Consider the following 19007-nt stretch of genomic DNA (forward strand, 5'->3'; position numbering starts at 1 on the left):
TTTTTCACGCTGTCTTTGGGCTGTATAAAGTCCTAATAGGCTCAACACAGCCTGTCGCTACTTGCACTCGCCCAGGCTTCTCCTGGGTTTGTCTTCGCCTTTTCAAGTGCTCCGGTGAACTTTAGAAGGTTTTACTGACTAACAGCATCTGGAGTCCTACGGCTTAGCAGCTAAAAACTTTCAAAATTTAATGGAAAACTTGATCCAATCATTTTGGAGATGAGCACAAGCATGAGAATGAGTCCCACTCAGTCAATCAGCACTGGACCCAAGCCTCACGACCTGTCTGTAACCAACACTTCTCATCAGCGAACTTGTTATTGCATACGGCCTGGTGAAGTCCCGATTTAGTCTCACACACGCAGGCTGAGGTGTAGCAGCGCAGGTATTTCTAAATATATTCCTATATTCCTTAGTGTTTTCTAAATTGGACCAAATGTTCTATTCATCTGTGTGTGTATGTGTGTGTATGTGTATGTGTGTGTGTGCGCGCGTGCGGGCATGCGCATGTAGGGAGTGTAATTTGTGTGAAAGTATTTTATTGCAGTTTTTCTTGTGTAAAGATTCTTTTCCAGCATTGTTTGTTTAAATAATTTTTATATCATATTTTTATATATCTTATATTTAATATGCCCTGCTTATTACAATAATAATTATTACTAAATGTAAACTAACATTGATAAAATGGCTATGAACTAAACTACAAATGCAGACTATGATTAATTTTTTGTACTGACGGTATGTCAATTTTAAGAAAAAAGAGAAAATGTGCACAATTATAGATGATATTGTAAAATTTACAAATATTAACATGATAATATTAATTTCATTATTTAAGAGGTGAAATGTTTCATCAGCGGTTCTCTTTGCTGACATATTTGATTCTGATGTCCAGAGATTGTGGCAGTGATTAATAGATTTCTGAAAAAAATAATTTATTAGCGATAATAGATGAGAGTTTTAAAATCTGCTCAGAATATTTTTTGAAAGCCTGGAGAACAGAGATGCTTCTCTCTAGACTGCAGACCAAAGCCAATATAAAAGACATCTATTATTTTTTCACCCTGCTCCAGGGATCTAATGCAGATGTAGTAGCTACACATCCCTCCGCTTAGTCTCCAGTCAGTGGGGTCAAACAAACAAACCAACACACTCTAGTGAAGTGTGTCTATGAGCCATGAGTAAATGTCTTTATACAGGCAGAGGTGGGAAGTGACATGTACAAATATACATGCCTCGATGGGAATTATTTTAGAAGACACATTTGTAGTGATGAGATGCTACAGCCAAACATGTTGAAGAAAGTAGTCCCTCACTCAGATGCTGCAGGGAAAACTACCTAAAGTCAGAGCGTATAGGACAGTGATCTGCGAATGTGCCCACCAGTGAAACTCTCACTTCCTTCATTTTGCTGATGTCATAATAGTTTTGTGAAAGACTGATAGTAAAATCTGACCCTGTCACTCCTCCTCCTCCATCTGCCGATGGTATTCACTCCCTGAGTGTTGGATAACTGATTAGGTTCCATATTAGACCAGAAAGAGAACAACCCTCCAAATGTGTGTTATCACGCAGGACTGGGTCCCTTAAGTACACAAACACACACACACACACACACACACACACACACACACACACACACACACACACACACACACACACACACACACACACACACACACACATGTTGTCCAAACACGTTTCCATGTTCAAAGAATGCTGAAGATTTGCAAAAGAACAGGGAAAATTCATAGTATGGGGAGCAGAAAGTCTTTTGTTATTCAGCTCTAAGGGATGGGCGTGTCTGGACAGTACCCATCGCCCTAACTTGTTTAATCTGCCTCACACGTGAAAGCACCACTTTGATTGACTCACCAACATCTCTTTCAAAAATTTAACTGAATCACTTTCACCCACGACCTTTGTCTGGACTTTCAAAGTGCATGTGAGAGCATCATTGGTTCTGCTCCCACCTACTGACCTGTTCTTGGGAGAAGTTACTGAAAACCAGACGGTCAGACGACAATTTCCAAGGGACAGAATTCTCTTCCAGGGTTGTCAATAAACATTCTTCATATTGAAATGCTGCCTTCAGGTCAATGATGTGACACACAGCCTGTCCCGTCCCTCCATGGACCCTGACCATTGTTTAGCTGTGTATTGATGCTGGTAATTTGGTAATTTGGTGTGTGTGTGTGTGTGTGTGTGTGTGTGTGTGTGTGTGTGTGTGTGTTTGCATCACATATAAATAGAAAGCTACATTGTATAGGGTTCTCGACCCTGTTGTATCATTTTGTGCAATTAGTCGTCTTGTCATCGACTTTATTGATGTGTGTGAACAGCTGGGGCTTTGTTGTGACAACAGTTAGGAGAAGGGGGGGGGGCAATTTAGGGGGATTTAGGGTTCGGGTGAAGCGGTGCGAGCCAATCTAGTCTTGTATTGCCCTGCACCACCAGTTCTTTCTTTTTATATACTTCTTCTCAGGAACTCATGAAATGAATCACTAATTCAAATAAACGACTGTGCACTGGAATGTCTGGGAGTGTAAGAGTGTGTGTGTGTGTGTGTGTGTGTGTGTGTGTGTGTGTGTGTGTGTGTGTGTGTGTGTGTGTTTGAGTGTCGGTGTGTGCGCGTGTGTGCACGCATATGCCTGCGTGTCTGCGTGCGTGCTTGCTACAGGCTGGTGAGCATTCCGGGCACCTGATTGAGATGTATATGGGGGGGGGGGGGGGCAGCAGTGGGAGGTGTGTGTGCAGCCACAGTGGGATGGGATTAGCCTAATTGGGCCGTGTTGGTTCTCGGTGCTGTGTAATGATGGGATTATGTTACTGAGAGATGAGCAAAGGGTGTTTTACACCTCACTGCTGACCTGAGGATGCTGAGCCAGCGAGCCAGAGAGGAAGCCCGACAGAGACAATGACAGGGAGAGGAGCAGAACGAAAGTGTGTCATGGGACTGGAGGCCGCAGTTCCCATGCTGCATCTCAAGGCCAGGTAGCTGGCGTCCTGATGATCAGGGTTATTGTTAAGGCGAAGTCAAGTGATCCCTCATATCAAGGACAAGCTGAGCCTTCAGTGCAGAGCTGAGTCCAGGACTAAATGAGGGGTGGAGGCCCCCTACCTATCCACCCTGCTCTGCCTGTGCAGAGGAGGTTAAGCATGCTGCTCATGTATTCTAAAGCCTGCTGATCATGCATTATAGATGTGTAGGGAGAGAGCTAGCGTAGCATGTAGCACTAACAACACTGCTTTGATCATAAATCTGATGATGCTTTTCCCTCTTGGTTCCTGATGTGGACAGGACTTTTGTTCTTCTGATCGAGGCTGGGGGGGCAGAGAGAAGAGACAGACAGTGGGAGAAAAAGGCAGAGACACAGAGAGAGGGGAGAGAGAGAAGGACAGTGAGACTGGGCACTGTCACTAGGAGTGTGTCAGTAAGGTGGACTTGACACTGCTGCACAGCTCCTCGGTGGCTGAACCCATTAGCAGATGAGCTCATGGGTGTGTGATGTACGCCTGGACAGATGGACATAGATCAGATGGTCCAGGTGCTTACTGTAGTGACAAAATGGCTTATACACACACACACACACACGCACGCACACCCACGCACACACAGCTTCACAATCACCTGTTCACTGAGGTCTCTGACCAATGTTGACGTATCCGTTAGTTGCCCGTGGCTATCTGGTGGAATGGAAATGCACTATTATTATTACTATATTATTAGTAAAAAATAATAATCATAATGACAATCATAGAAGCAATAAACATTACCTGGAGTACTGCCTTAAAAAAATCTTATCTAAGTTAATAAATAAGTACTGTTAGTTATAATACTAATTATTATTATTATTATTATTATTATTATTATCCATTCATTTTCCACTCAGAATGTCCTGTTAAGGGTTGCGGGGGGGGGGGGGGGGGGGGTGGCATTAGGTCACCAGTCCATAGCAGGGCCAACATTTAGAGTCTGGATTAACCTGGTCCCCTCTTGATGTCTTTGGACTGTGGGAGGAAGCCGGAGTACCAGAGAGAACCCACACAGGAGCAGGGAGAACATGGAGACTCACACAGAAAGATCCCGTGTTCCAGCCGGGGCTCCAACCCACAACCTTCTTGCTGTGAGGCCACAGTGCTCACCATTGCACCACCGTGCTGCCGTATTGTTATTATAATAAGAATTATTATTATTATTATTATTATTATTATTATTATTATTATTATTATTATTATTATTATTATTATTATTATTATTATTATTATTATTATTGATGTTATTGTTGTTGTTAATATTTTGTGTGTAAAGAAATGTGTACACTTCAGGTCGGTGTAATAAATATTGAAATAATAATAATAATAATAATAATAATAATAATAATAATAATAATACAAGTTATTAATGTTACTTACTTGAGTACTTTTATCATGTTTGCGTAAAAGTGTGTCGTCTAAAGGCCAGTTTATAAGTACTAAAATCACATCAGGTCAGTTCATAGTGTCAAATATGTTTTATGTTCGAAAAGCTTAAATGTTTCAGCCCATAGAACTGTCTGGTTCCACCATTAACAACTGAAGATCTGGGCGTGAGCAGAGTGATGGAGGAATAAACATTTTGGTGTGTTTGTGTGTTTGACAGGCAATTTGCTGCACTTTGGTGAACTGTAGCTGTGACAGCTTCAAGCCTGGGAAGCTGAAGAGGAGGCAGTGTGAGACCTGTAAACATGGCTGGGTGGCACATGGTAAGAACCCACTGCATTTATTTATTAATTTCACATTAATTACACACACAGACACACACAGACACACACACACACACACACACACACACACACACACACACACACACACACACACACACACACACACACACATATATAGATATAGATATAGATATAAATATAAAATATAGGGCAGCATGGTGGTGCAGTGGTCGCCTCACAGCAAGACGATGAATATTTATATATATAGTTCTCTAGCACCCAGGTGGATGCGCTGTGTTAGTTTGCATAGTGAGTTGATGCATTTTTTGGGGTGACAGCAAGATGAGACACAACAAAGTTCATCTCAAGAGACTAACTTTAAACAAGTAACTCAGCTCAATTGCCAAGCACTCATTGGCTTCTGCGACTGCTTCTTAACTTAGAGTTCAGAGAGAACAGTGGCATAGATCTGTGTAGTTAGCTTTAGCTTGCTGATGATTCCCACTGCCATTTGAAAGCCATACCACTTAATAGTTGATGACCTGCTCTGCAGTAAATGCCCATGCTTATAGGATTTAGCCTCTACTGAAAAGTGTTCTCAATAATGGAACATGTAGAAGGTTTCCACCTCTAAATTGTATCTATTTATTTATTCCCATGGTCATACAGTTGTGAAAAACGTGGGAAATCATGGAATTTGAAAAATTTCCAGGCCTGGAAATGCCAGACATTTTTAGGAAACTCAGTAAATTTGCTCACACTTGTACGAGGCACGTAGCTTGTCATTGGTTTTAATTAGATGTACATGGGTTCGTTTTGACATTAAAGATGTTCTAGAGAATGTGTTGTGGCCTGGAAAAATCATGGAAAAGTGCATGTCAAAATGTGTATGAGCCCTATCTATCGCAAACTATCTTGAAAATCTATAGAGGCGATAAATTTTGATTGATAATTAAATGTAAATTTTAATGTATTTTATTAATTCAGTTTATTTTTACATTAATTAAAAAATAACTTGTCAGCTCTAATTATCTTTTTTTTTTTATAAAGGCAGAAGTCCAGGTAGCTCAATGTTTATTTTTTCATCAGATTAATTAATATATACACTTCTGGAGGTCTGTCTAATTTTAAGGCTAATTTCGAGTCATCCCATCTCTGCCTTTACTCTCATCACACACACGTCATCATGGGATGGAAATGCACAATACTGGTGTTTACTCTGGCTAATGTGAACATAGGAAATAATACTCATACTCGTTGTATTTTAAGGATAAAGCTGCAAAAATAAATCTAATTGGTACCCAGTTAACACAAAAACTAAGAATACTTTTGTTCCCTTTGCACAAATCAAAGAGTATTTTATTATCAAGGGAGCTCTTAGTGACAGCCATATTTATTTCACACTCCTTTTCACGTCATCTGTGAATTAATCTTTATTTCAATTTAAGTTATCTCTGAAATGTGAAGTTAATTTATCATTAGAGCTGTTGAGTCCTGCACAAACACACACTCACACAGCCAGTATTTTGGTTTTACTATCAATTTCAAAAGCATCAAGATTTCATGCTTCTTCAGTCGTCACAATTTTAATAAGTATTTTTGTACAAATCTGTTTTCTGGGACACAGAACACCTATCAAGGTTCATGGACCAGTGCTCTTGGTTTCGCGTGCATGTGTGTGTGCTTGTGTGTGTATATGAATGTGATGTAAATCAAAGTCAATGTGTGTGTGTTCTAGCACTGAGTAAACTGAAGGTGCACCACATGTACCAGGGCAGCCAGGTGGAGATTGTGCACTCCAATGTGGTGTTTGACATCTGCAGCCTGATGCTGTACGGCACCCAAGCCATCCCCATCCGCCTCAAGATCCTCCTGGACCGCCTTTTCTCTGTCCTCAAGCAGGAAGAGGTCATCCAGATCCTGAATGCACTTGACTGGACGCTGCAAGACTACATCCGTGGATATGTGCTCCAGGTGAGAAGCATATCTGCGCACTGACTTCAGGAATCAATGCAATACTTCCACATTCTCATGGACTTACCTCTGGATGTTGAATTCATCCTCTTGAATTAATGTTTTTGTTTTGTTTGGTATTGCTTCTTGTTTTCTTGTAGTGTCAGTGAATGTAGTTAGGTCCTGTTTTATTTTTGAAACTCTCTCCCCCCTTGTGTTTTGTCTGCCTAACTACCTGCTTTTGTCTGTGATTACTTACAAAGATCAATCATGGTTGTTGTGGCTTGTGTCTTGTGAGGCTTGCGTAAAGTGATGGTGTCAGACACTCGGCCCTGCCATCCCCATGGCCTCAATTCAACTATCAGCCTTTTCGGCTTTTGACAGAGCAGGTTCAGCAGGTCTCCAGCCTCACTTGGCTTCTGACATTCTGACACCAGCTCTGTACTTAAGCCTCAAACTCACTCCAAGAGAATAATGTACCATCCTTTGAGTACTGAAATGACGACATCCTATTATTTGTGGTTCAAGTTAAACTTATTGTAGACCAACACCTGACTTTTGAACTTTCAGCTGAAATGCAAGCTGACTGTATGCCAGGCAGAGTAGGTGACAGGCTCATTATGAAGGGAGACAGGAAATTTCTGAGGAAGAGGAGGCAGGATGAGAAAAGCACACTTGAAGACCAGGCAGAAGAGAGATGTGAGGTAGTGACCGATGCCATGAACTCTCTCTTGGTCGCTGGTGCCACTAGCTCGGGGAGGTCTCCAAACCGAGCTGAGTAGATTTGTAAATATTTTGTCTTTTGCTTCAGATTCCCTGTCAAGCCAGAGCCAAGTTGGCTGAGGCCGAGGCTGCAGGCATCGCGTCAGCGCCAGCTCTCTCTTCGATTACTGCATCATCAAGTATTCAAGTTGGACTGCATTTAATTCATGTTAGCTCATCCAATAGCAAATCTAGAGTCAGAATACTCTACAGGCATCCAATGAATGCTCTATGATGAAATATTAATCACGGTTACGGCACGAAGCAGCTCCTTACTTTCAAAGATGCCCGAATTCACATGTGATTACTGCCGGGCCAAGCAGAGGAGACCCACTTGATCAGTGTGAGCCCCCTCCCTCATTTGTGTGCCTCTTCGTCTGTGTGTGTCTCTTATGTTTGCATTTTTATCTTTGTAAGCCAGTGTATCTAAGCGTATGTGTAAGAGTCTGCTGGAATGAATGTTCTCTGTGCATGTGTGCGTGTGCGTGTGTGTGTGTGTGGGGGGGGGGGGGCGCACAGGGTGGGTAAATCCACATGATTTAAATGAAGAGAAATGACCTGCAAGATGAAACGCTGTGTAATGAGGCTTTTCAGGGTTCTGGGCTGCCCACTTGTATTATCACTCCAACTGATTCCTTTATTTAGTCGCCCTGCCTGTTGGCTTCATTGGGTGTGTCATCTAACCCACTCGGTGAATATATATGAGCAACTTGAAAGATAATTACAATGCTAATGATGAAATTGCTTCTCTCCATTTCCCTCCCCTTGTCTTTTGGTTCCTCAACCTTGCTATCTCCACCTCCCTGCAACCCACTGCTCTGCCTTTTCCTGCTGTTCTGTCACTAGGATGTAGCTGGGAAGGTGCTGGACCGGTGGGCTATCATGACATTTGAGGAAGAGATCGCCACCCTGCAGCAGTTCCTGCGCTTTGGTGAGACAAAGTCCATAGTGGAGCTCATGGCTTTGCAGGACAAGGAGGGGCAGGCAGTTTTAGTTCCCAGCACCCGCACCAACTCAGATATCCGTACTTTCATCGAGCGAAACACCCCACGCACTGCCGCCAACCTTTCTACATCCAAAGTGGAGAAGCTTAGTAGCACCAGCATGCACCACTTTGAGAACTTTATCAACAGTATGGCCTTCATGCTGCCTTTCCAGCTGTTGGGCTCTGTACCGGCTCCATTTCTGGGATCACCGACAGGGGCACTACAACCACACCAGCAACCATGCCGGGGAGCAGTGGAGCAGCAGAGTCAGAGGCGGGAGGATCAGGGGCGGGACAATTTAGTGAAGGACAATCCCCTTCCTCTCTCTCACCCTGCAGAAAGCAGCCTGCTAGGTTCCAGCTCCATGGTGTTCACCACGGATCTAGACAGAGGCGGAGATAAGCCGATGGACAGCCTTTCCTCCACCACAAAGATTGAAGCAGAGGATTTCTCCACCAGTGACAACTACTCTGACGGACCCTCCACACCATGCACACCTTCCATGAGCTCTGATGCAACACAAATGTCACCTGATGTCAAGCTGCGCTCCATGGATAGAAATGGAAGTGCCAATGGAGGGATCTCTGGAGGTACTGGAGGTGGAGGATCTCTGAAGAAGGGTAGAGTGTTTTGCAATGCCTGTGAGAAGACATTCTATGACAAGGGCACACTGAAAATCCACTACAATGCAGTGCACCTAAAGATTAAGCACAAGTGTACCATTGAGGGCTGTAACATGGTGTTCAGCTCGCTGCGCAGTCGCAACCGCCACAGTGCCAACCCAAACCCACGACTGCACATGCCCATGAACCGAAACAACCGGGACAAAGACCTGCGTGGCACCCTGTCTGCTGATGAAGGTTCTCAAGGCGAGAAGAGGCCGGATTATGCCACTTCCATCCCCATTTGTTCTGCCGAAAGTCATAAGTCAGTTCCCAGCTATATGGTGAGCCATGTGGACACAGGCTCCAAGCTCCATAGCAGCTCCTTCCAAAGCATGGGCCAGAGTGGCATCCTCTTCCCCAATTTAAAAACAGTACAGCCAGTTCTGCCTTTCTACCGCAGCCTGGTTACCCCAGCAGAGCTTGCCAACACCCCAGGAACACTTCCTTCTCTCCCCCTCCTGTCCTCATCTGTGTCCATCAAACCTAGCACTGTCCCTGACATTTGCACGACAGACCCCATACCAAAGAAAAAGTCTCGCAAATCAAGTATGCCAATAAAGATAGAGAAAGAATTGGTGGAGCAAGATGATCAAATGGACATGGGGAGCAGCTCTGAGGATGATGCTCCTGTACAGGGCAGGGACAAGGAGGAGTGTGACAGTTTGTGTTTAAAACAAGCTGGGGACAAGGGTGAAGGGAGAGGGTCATACATTGGTGAAGAGAGGGACAGGGAAGGTACCAAGCATCTGTTGGAGCAAGCTTTAGAGATGACAGACAGGGAGGACAAAGATGATGGGCTACAGCCAGCTGAAGCAAGTGTCATTACTTGCGCATCCTCTCCCTTCAAAAACAGACTGATTGCTAACCACCTACTTAGTCGTGAGCCCAGCGGCAATGAAAAAATGGTGGACAGGGACTCTAACTCTGTGTATGCAGCTGACAAGATCTCAGAGCTCAGACGTGATGAAGGTGACCATAGGCTGACCAATGGGGGCGCTCTCCCACTCTCAGACCCTGAGAAGGAGGGATCTGATGGCTGTTTGGATGATTATGGTGACTCAGGGTTTCACCTCAATTCTGGTGCAGACCAGTCCCACCACTGTGAGATTTGCAGTAAGACCTTTAAGAACCCCTACAGTGTCAAGATGCACTATCAAAATGTCCACCTGAAGGAGATGCACATGTGCACAGTGGATGGCTGCAACGCTGCCTTTCCCTCCCGCAGAAGCCGAGACAGGTGAGAGCAGCCTTACCTATCTGATGTGTGTTAGTACTGCAGAGTCAGGTCAGGGGTCTTACACTGGTAAATAGACTGTATTTAGCACTTTACAATGTTACACACAGACAGGAGGAAACTTCAGTGGAGTCTTGCCTCATTAATTTCGTAAAGATTAGGTTCTAAATCACAGTTAAGTTTACATTCGTACAAACTGGCCTGGTCCTACAATCAAAGCCTGAACAACTAACTAAAACAATGATTCCATCACCACAAACTTAACAGTTTCTCAACCAAACAATACACCTTCCCATGAAACTTAGCACTGGTAGTGCCTTACTCAATCCTTGCCCCGCCCACTGCACATTGGAACCTGGTTTCTTCTGTTGTAGCATGTTGAGATCATCACACTCTTGAGTATGTACATATCTGGATCATGTTCGCTGAATGATTTGTAATGCAGATGTTTTGCCTCTACAGACACAGTGCAAACCTGAACTTGCACCACAAGCTGCTGACCAAAGACTCTTTCAGCCCAACCAACATCCTCTACTCCCCCTCACCACACTGCAGGGACAGAGACCCTATTGTCCTAGACTGCTGCCAGGACCAGCATGACAGAGATCTGTCCAATCATGACTCAACCAACCAGACGTCTGTCATCTTCAGAGGACACAACCGCATGGGCCTTGTCTTCCCTATGAACAAAGCATCTACTGCACAAGACAGGGCTGAGGCATCTCCCACAAGAGAAACTGAGGGTTTAGAAGGAGAAGGTGTTGGAGGTGGAGAGAGTGGGACAGTTCTGGACCTGAGTACCACCTCCTCTGCACCCCCTCGCATCAGTGGCAATGCGCGATCACCCTGGGACTCTGATGGAGCAGGTAGTGAGGAAGGAGATGAGGTTGATGAAGATGAGGAGGCACTCCCCATGGAGGACAGTGATGAAAGCTGTGATGGGATCAGTGTAGGGAGGTCTGGGGGTGAGGATTCAGTGCTTGGGGGAGAGAAGACCCTTGGCTGTGCTGGGGGCGGCCCGGGCGGCGTTCAAGGAGTTGGGGGTGGATTGCCCATAACCTGTCATGTCTGCCAAAAAGTGTACAGCAACAAGGGGACATTTAGAGCCCATTACAAGACAGTCCATCTCCGCTTGCTTCACAAGTGTAAAGTTCCCGGTTGTGAGACATCCTTTTCCTCAGTACGCAGCAGAAACAGACACAGCCAGAACCCAAACCTCCACAGAAACCTGGCTGTTAGCTCAGGTGCCACTGTGGACCAGGAATAGAGTTTACTGCTGATAACCCACCATTACTGATTTCCTTTTTCAGAATTGTCTTTTTGTTATTGTTGAATATTGTTCGCTGTTGGGCACCTAAACAGCTCACCATTTAGCACTTTTCCAATTATATTTCGTCCATCCTGATGTCAATCAGTAGGGGAAGAAGAAAGGGAAGTACAATTAGGTTGATTTGTGTTGGCAACTTTGTTTTGGAACAAATGTCTTTTCTGTGAAGGCAAAACTAGGAAAGCTGTTTATGCATCTGAGATCTAAAGACCATTGACAACATTCTGCTACTGTTCAGTTCAGTCTCAACATTTCTTTCCTTTGGTTTGCTGTACCACCCACTTCTCAATGTGCAGGTTGATTGATGAAAGTATACCCTGCAAGTGGCTTGTTCTCTGGTGTTTTTGTTGTCAAATGTCCACGTCTTCCCTGTGAAGGTGTGCATAAAGTATCAATGAAAACCAGTCATGAAGTACCTTCAACATGTCATTTCCTGAAGAGTCTTTGTCAACAGGCTATCGTGTTGTGAGCTTGACCAATAAGTTATTGTACCGTGTTCTATGAACTGTGTTGTTCCCTTTACTGTTCTGGTTGTGGCAAACTGCTAATGTTGACCAAAGATTTGTGTCAGTCCACATGTGTATAAGAAGCCCTTCATGTTGTATGAGGGGTATGCAGTATTAATGAAAAGGGCCCACCCTGTCTTCTCTCTTCTACTTTGTGATGAGCAGCAGTATTCAGGCACAGCCTCTGTAAAATACAATGAAAAATTATCATTTGACTGATCAGAGTTTAAAAGTAGTCTTAATTTTGGTGTGTGTATTTTGTATTGTTTTTTTATTTTTATTTTTTTTTTAATCTTCTCATGGGACTTGACTTGATTAAGGCGTGTATTGTTTGTGTGGCTACCTGCAGTATTCCAACTGACTGGACCAACAGCAGGAAGAGCCGTGTAGTCTGGAGGCCAGCAACATGTACTGTGAATGAGTCAAACACTGAGAATTAAACACAGAAATAGATTAATAAAAATGGCCCCATATGTGACCATGTCTGAAAAAAAAAACTTCAGCAAGTGTTTACTGAACTGTGAAAAGAGTAAGAAACCAAAAATATACTGTATAAACAAGGGTCACATCATTACTACTATTCCGTGTTTTTGGGTTGGACTACATGTTGTACATGTCTGATGATTTCACCTCAGTTTACTGTTCTGGATTTGCTCTTTCTGTGTTTTAATGCAACGGGTAAGATTTAACATCCATCTGTTTGTTGTTAGGATTTGTAAAAAAAAAAAAAAAATGGAACAAAAGCCAACACGTGTTGGGGGCTTCATGTTTTCTTTATTTGATATTACAGTATTCATTCCAATTAAATAAAAAGCCATATGTTTGCAGGTCTTGGCCTGATCAATTTTCTGTCAATTGGAAATGAGCACAATTGTTGATGGTTTGTCTGTCCCACCAATCACTACTGAATAGAAAGACAATAGTGGCCTCTGTAGGCAGGTTTAGGAACTACCGACTTCACACCACAGACCAATAAAAATGTGCTACACGAGACCGTTACATGGATATAATTTGATATGTTCTAGGCCAGGCTGAACTAGTTACAGACTTAATATTCAAACATTGCATGAACAGCGGAGCATGTTGAAAGTCAGCGAGAGTTAGCGATGCAGCTTGAACATTACGAGGTGGCAGTTAATGTGTGTTTGCCGTCACAGTTGATGTCCAGCCTTCAGTCCACTATCTAATTCATTATCACAGGGTTGATCATGATAAGACAAGCAACGGCTGACTTCTGACTTTCCCTTTGCTTAGCAAGTCATCTCAGCGTCAGTTTGTCCCACATTTTGAACGTGCCTTGGAGGATGAGCTGTGACATCATAAAATGTCAAATAATAGCAAAGCTTCAGCACAAATGTTTAGTTTGACACTTAAAGACACCTTGATGATCTTTACATCCCAACAACATGAGTGAACACATTACCACTGTACCTGTAACAGTTTTTGTGCGTGTGTGTGTGCAAGCGCGCATATGTGTTTATACATAGAGATACTTAGGTTATAAGAAGCTAATAGGTTTTTGCTTGATGTTTAGGATGAATGAAGGCAGAGCTCGGTCTTCTGTGGCCCACAGCTGATTTTGTGCTATCAAGGTGCAAAGCAGAACATAACCTGAGCAGACTTGTAGAGGCATCACCCTCAGACTTGCCAGCATGATCATCCATCCCTGATTCTGCCCCAGATGAAGATTTCTCTGATGCAGTCTGAATTCCATCCATCTATCCATTTTCTACTGTTTATCCTGTTAAGGGTCGCGGGGGTGCTGGAGCCTATCCCAGCAGCCTTCTGGCTAGAGGAGGGGTTCACACTGGATGCGTCACCAGTCCATCACAGGGCCAACACATACAGACAGACAACCATTCACACCTACAGTCAATTTAGAGTATTCAGTCAGCTTAGTCCCCATTTGTATGTCTTTGGACTGTGGGAGGAAGCTGGAGTACCTGGAGAGAACCCACGCCGGCACAGGGAGAACATGCAGACTCCACACAGAAAGATCCCATAACGAAGCCAGGGCTGGAACCTGGAACCTTCTTGCTGTGGGGTGACAGTGCTAACCACTGCACCACCGTGCCACCCACAGTCCGAATTCAATGATCTGTTTCACACACCTTTATGTCTCACACAGATACACACACACACACACACACACACACACACACAAAAATTGTTACAGGTACAGTGGTAATGTACACAGTAATACAGGTTGGAAAGTGGTCAGACTTACAGTTTAGATGTCAGAAGCCTCAGTCTGACACTAAGTATATGTCCAGAGACTGCCTCCCCATTGGTTTGCATTGTAAGTGTAATGTGGCACAGCAATTTTAAGGGCTCACAGAATCCAGGCCGTTTGAGTTATTACCAGGTTTTTAACAACCTTTGTTCACCTTAGTGTAATTAGTCAAGTATTAAAATTTGAAGGCAATACAATAAACGCCTAGGAGGTGATAGAGTTTGTTCGGGGTCCAAAATTAGTGCAAAGTTGTACTTTCATGTGCATATTGTGGACTTCCTGTTGGATTTAGGTCAGGGGTTTCAGCAAATGATTTGTAGCTCTCGATGAGACGAAGAATTGACCTTTAGTTGATGTCTATGACATTCATATGGGCTGTGGTAACCCTTTTTCAATGCCTAGGTGGCGCTGTGGAGCACATTTAGGCACTTTGAGGGTCAATTGGTACATTTTATCAAATTTTTTACCAGACCTGATGTGCGTAGCAAATTTAGTGAGTTACTGAGCATGTTTTAGGGTGTCAGATTGAGGTCTAAAGTGACAGAATAAGAAAGAATGAAAAAAAGACAGAAAGAAAGAAAAAAATACAATAGAGTCTTTGCACCTTTGGGCTTAGGAAAAGATTTCCCTTCATGTTATTCTTACAAGCATACATAAGAGGACCTTTAGCACCTGGTCAGACTATTTAGTCCAGAGACTACTGCATCATCCACTGGCCTCTCTTGGGACCAGTTGCATCTGGAGCTTCTTACTCTAGACGGAAGGGCCCTATGACAATGGCAGGGTGAAGAGATTGTATTACAAAAAGCAAATAATAATAGATATAATAATAATAAAGCTCCTTGGAATGCTGCAGGTAAACAGCCAAAACATGTCAAAATTTTGTTAACATCATCCTCCTACTTTATCTGAAGAAAAGAAAAATCCTTACTGTATATCATTAAGACAAGAAGACAATGAAAATCTTTGAGTAATTCTGTGTCCTTGTCACAGTGTTGCAGCGGCAACACGCCACACTTTATCTTGTTTTAATCTTCTAGTATTTGTTCCAAATCCATCTACACACCCCTTCCACCACGAGTAGTACTAGTACTGGTACTTGTAGTTCTAGAACTGGTAGTACCAGTATCAACATCAGAATGGTGTTGGTACTAGTATCAATTCTAGTATGTTAAAGCTCAATATCTTGCTGAAGCTGATGGTTCAGTAGATGGCAGATGTTATTATTGGTAGCTAGTTTACTATTATTGTTGTTGTGTGTCTTAACTCTCCCGTCCTCTGTCCCTCTGTTTTTCTCTCCACTCATCTTTCTCCTCCTGTCTTGTTCACGTCCCCATTTGGCCTCCATCTCTGTCTCCCTCCTTTCTCTCTCTATCCCTCTCTTTTTTGTCTCTGTCCTCCATCTCTCACCCTCCTTTCCCTCAGTCTCTGTCCCTCTCTTTTCTGTCTCTGTCTCTTCTCCGTATTTGTCTCTATCTCTGTCCTCTGTCTCTCTTTCACGTCAAAGCAGACGTTCATACCCATGGAGCCTGGATCTGCCCACCTTCCTGCCTGGTAAAGGAAGGTTTTCATCTCTGCTGTCTCAGGTGTGCTTGTTCATGGAGAATTGTTGGGTACAGTTTCATCAAAAGAGGGAGGTTCTAGACCTGCTCTACCAGGACAGAGGCAGCACAAACTGATAGAGGGATTTAGCGCTGTCTAGATAAACTGACTTGACCCTGACAAGCTTGCAGGTGAAAATGAAGCATGTCATGTCACAACAAGAGGACACTTTAATGGATAGATGCCTCATGGGAATCAGTAGATGTGGAGCCATTAAACTGAGTTCTTGTGAAACACAACCTGAACATCAGACCAGAACCAGGACATGTTGTCAAACTGACAGTTTTTCAAGATCTGATCTGAGAGCCATGATTTGGAGAGAATCCCTCCAGCTGGTTGGACGCTCTCTGAAGATCTAGCTAGCTTGCCATCAGCAAAGGATGTGACAGGATGGATATATCAAACTAGTCCAAGCTGGTCCACGATGTGTCACACTTCAAACAGTCTCTCTATGGAAGAAAAAGGCTAATGGTTGCAGGTAGTCACTCGAAATTCAAGCAATGCCAAAACTCAGACTCTGTGCAAATGATACCGCTAACATTTAGGTCACAATCCTCTCGAGTGGCGTTGGTGTATCTTTACAGTTCAATGCTACATAAGAGCTAACATAGCACTGTTTTAGCAACAACATAGAAAATACCGATGTGACAGTCGACCATTCTGGCTGGAGTGTCACACTTTAGCTTGTCATCACTGATGCTGATGTTGTGTCACTACAGACCCGACGTTCTTTTTACTTACCAATTCAAAAGAAAGGAGGGGAGTTCAGCATCAGACTTCATGCTGTTCTCAGCCAAGAACTGTCTCAAACATGGAGAAGCCCTGCCAATATTAATTTCTCATCATTCATCTCCTTGGTTTCTTTCTGGGAGGCTGAGCTTCCTCCATTATGTTTGCATTACTTGCTCACATCCCCCTCTGTCCATCATTCTCTTTCCCTTTCTCTTCGGTTTAATCTCTGCCCCTCTCTTTCCATCTGTATGGCTGTCTTCCTCCATTATCTGTCTTCGTCTCTGCCCCGCTCTCCTGCTCTCTTCCTTACAAATAAAATTGAATTGAATTGAAATTAACAACATTCACTTGCTAACTAACTACTGAGTAACTTGTAGCAGTGGCTTAACTTCTTTATCCAGCTGGCTGCAGCATACCAGAGACTAAAGTGAGTCAGTATCATCATCTTCTGGCGGAAGCTGTATTCCAAGAAAGTACCAGAGTTTTTAGCAGTCTGTATCTCTGCAAGTCCATATATAGGAAACTTTGACATGCCACTGAATCTGCCACTTCTGGACACTGTTGATTTGGATTGTTATTTCTTAATTTTCTAGAATTAAAATTCTTCTAGCCTGTACAAATTGCACCTTAAGACTCTAAAATATTTTTTCATCCATCCAACAAATTGTGAAGAAGGTCTACACTGCAACCTGTGGTAATAAGTAGCTAATCTAGCTAAACAAGCAAGCGCCACTCTCAGAATCAGGAGCATGTTGCCAGGTGAAGCTTTTCACAAGAGGATGAATCTGACATTTTGCTTTTGCTGCAAACAGGAAAAAAACCCATCAAAGTAGAAGTAATGGAACAAGTTACAAAAGAGCCATGAATATAAAGCAGAAATACAGAATAAAATAGAGTAGAATTGTGTACAAATGTGACGTATATAATATGCGTAATACAGTGCAGTTATTGCAGTAATGTTTAAAGTTAATTAGCCAACGTTCATTTGCAACAATCAATGGTGAAGACCAAATAATGACATCATCAAGTTTCATGATAGAAACCCTTCATCCTGCTCATCCTCTAGTGTCTTTGTTTGTTGAGCGGTGTTGATACATTGTGATTGTTGTGGTTCCTTCGATATTTTCATTTTTGTATTTTGTCTTTCAGTGTGATAAAATGTAAAAGGCACAGGGATAGTAGTCTCATCAGCAATGACTCAAATTTGCATGGCATACACTACACATGCTGGGAAAAGCTCTCACAGCCATGAGGAGGGGAATTAATCTCTGTAATACTGCTGTGTAGAGTTAAAGGGCATGGATGGAAATGGACCAGGACAGTGGAGGTATCACAGGGCCCACAGTGAAAAAGCGAGGAGGACAAATCCGTTATGCAACACACCAAAGTATTGCACTATTACAAAGGGCTGAAAGCCTTGCATAACTCAACAATTCAACCCACCCATCACATTTACTGTACATTAGCGAGCCTGCAGAGCGGTTCCTCATCACTTAGGAGCTGAAAAACCCAGTTCTGACAAGTGGCCCCCATCCTTTTTCTCTGGCACGTTGCAGGAATCTAGTACCACTCAGAGAGGGCACAATGGGTTATTTCAGTCCCTCCTGTGTGCTGTATGTAGGCGACAATATTCAGCAGAGAAGCTGGTTGATCTGTAGAGGTGGAGCACTTGCTCAGCTTCCTCCACAGAGCTCTATCTCTATCTGGAAAGACTTCTTCTATCTTTCAGGCTATTTTTAAGAGGCACTGGACCACTCTCAGAAGGAGAGTTAGGAGCCTCTGCTGCAATGTTTCACTAGAATACACATATAGCCTTGAGAACAGATGGAGCTGGATCACTGATAGAAGATCTTTATCGCAGCAGAGACACAAGAGGAGACAGATCTGAACCTTATCACTAAAGAAAAATAACACTTGATGACTTCTATATACTCAATGGTATACAGAGACAAGAACTAATTCAGTGGCAACTGGAAGTTTACAGTTATATTTCCAAATTAATTTCAAATACACTATAAAGACCCTAAACAAATACAAAATCAACCACTGAAATGTGTCTTCATCAAAGCATTCCTTCTCTATTTTATTGATAATAACACCTGAACCGGAATGACAACACTGAAGTCAGCAGCTGCAGACACGTGACACAGCAGGAAACACAAGTTGAACTCAACAAAAGAAACAAACAAACATGTCAAATCATAGCCAGCTGAACTTCTTTGACCTCTAAGAGGACCTCTGGCATATTACATCCAGATGTATACAGAGGAGTGTAAAAGTGCAACTATAGGTGAAAATATA

General features: G+C 43.1%; 1 protein-coding gene across 2 annotated transcripts in view; it reads left to right on the plus strand.

The window, feature by feature from the left end:
• The window catches only part of bnc1 (basonuclin zinc finger protein 1), a 15896-nt gene extending 2947 nt beyond the window's left edge, over positions 1–12949 (plus strand). For both annotated transcript variants that reach the window (XM_086222130.1, XM_086222138.1), the window contains exons 2-5: positions 4643–4745; positions 6445–6680; positions 8268–10309; positions 10769–12949. In XM_086222130.1, coding sequence (XP_086078256.1) covers positions 4643–4745; positions 6445–6680; positions 8268–10309; positions 10769–11573 — 3186 coding nt within the window. In that variant the 3' untranslated portion in view covers positions 11574–12949. The remainder of the gene's footprint in view (positions 1–4642; positions 4746–6444; positions 6681–8267; positions 10310–10768) is intronic.
• Positions 12950–19007: the final 6058 nt, after the last annotated feature.

The sequence above is a fragment of the Aulostomus chinensis genome, chromosome 2 (genome assembly GCF_037954235.1).
Source record: "Aulostomus chinensis isolate RoL2024-O1b breed Wild chromosome 2, RoL_Achi_v1.0, whole genome shotgun sequence".
Taxonomy (NCBI): Eukaryota; Metazoa; Chordata; class Actinopteri; order Syngnathiformes; family Aulostomidae; genus Aulostomus; species Aulostomus chinensis.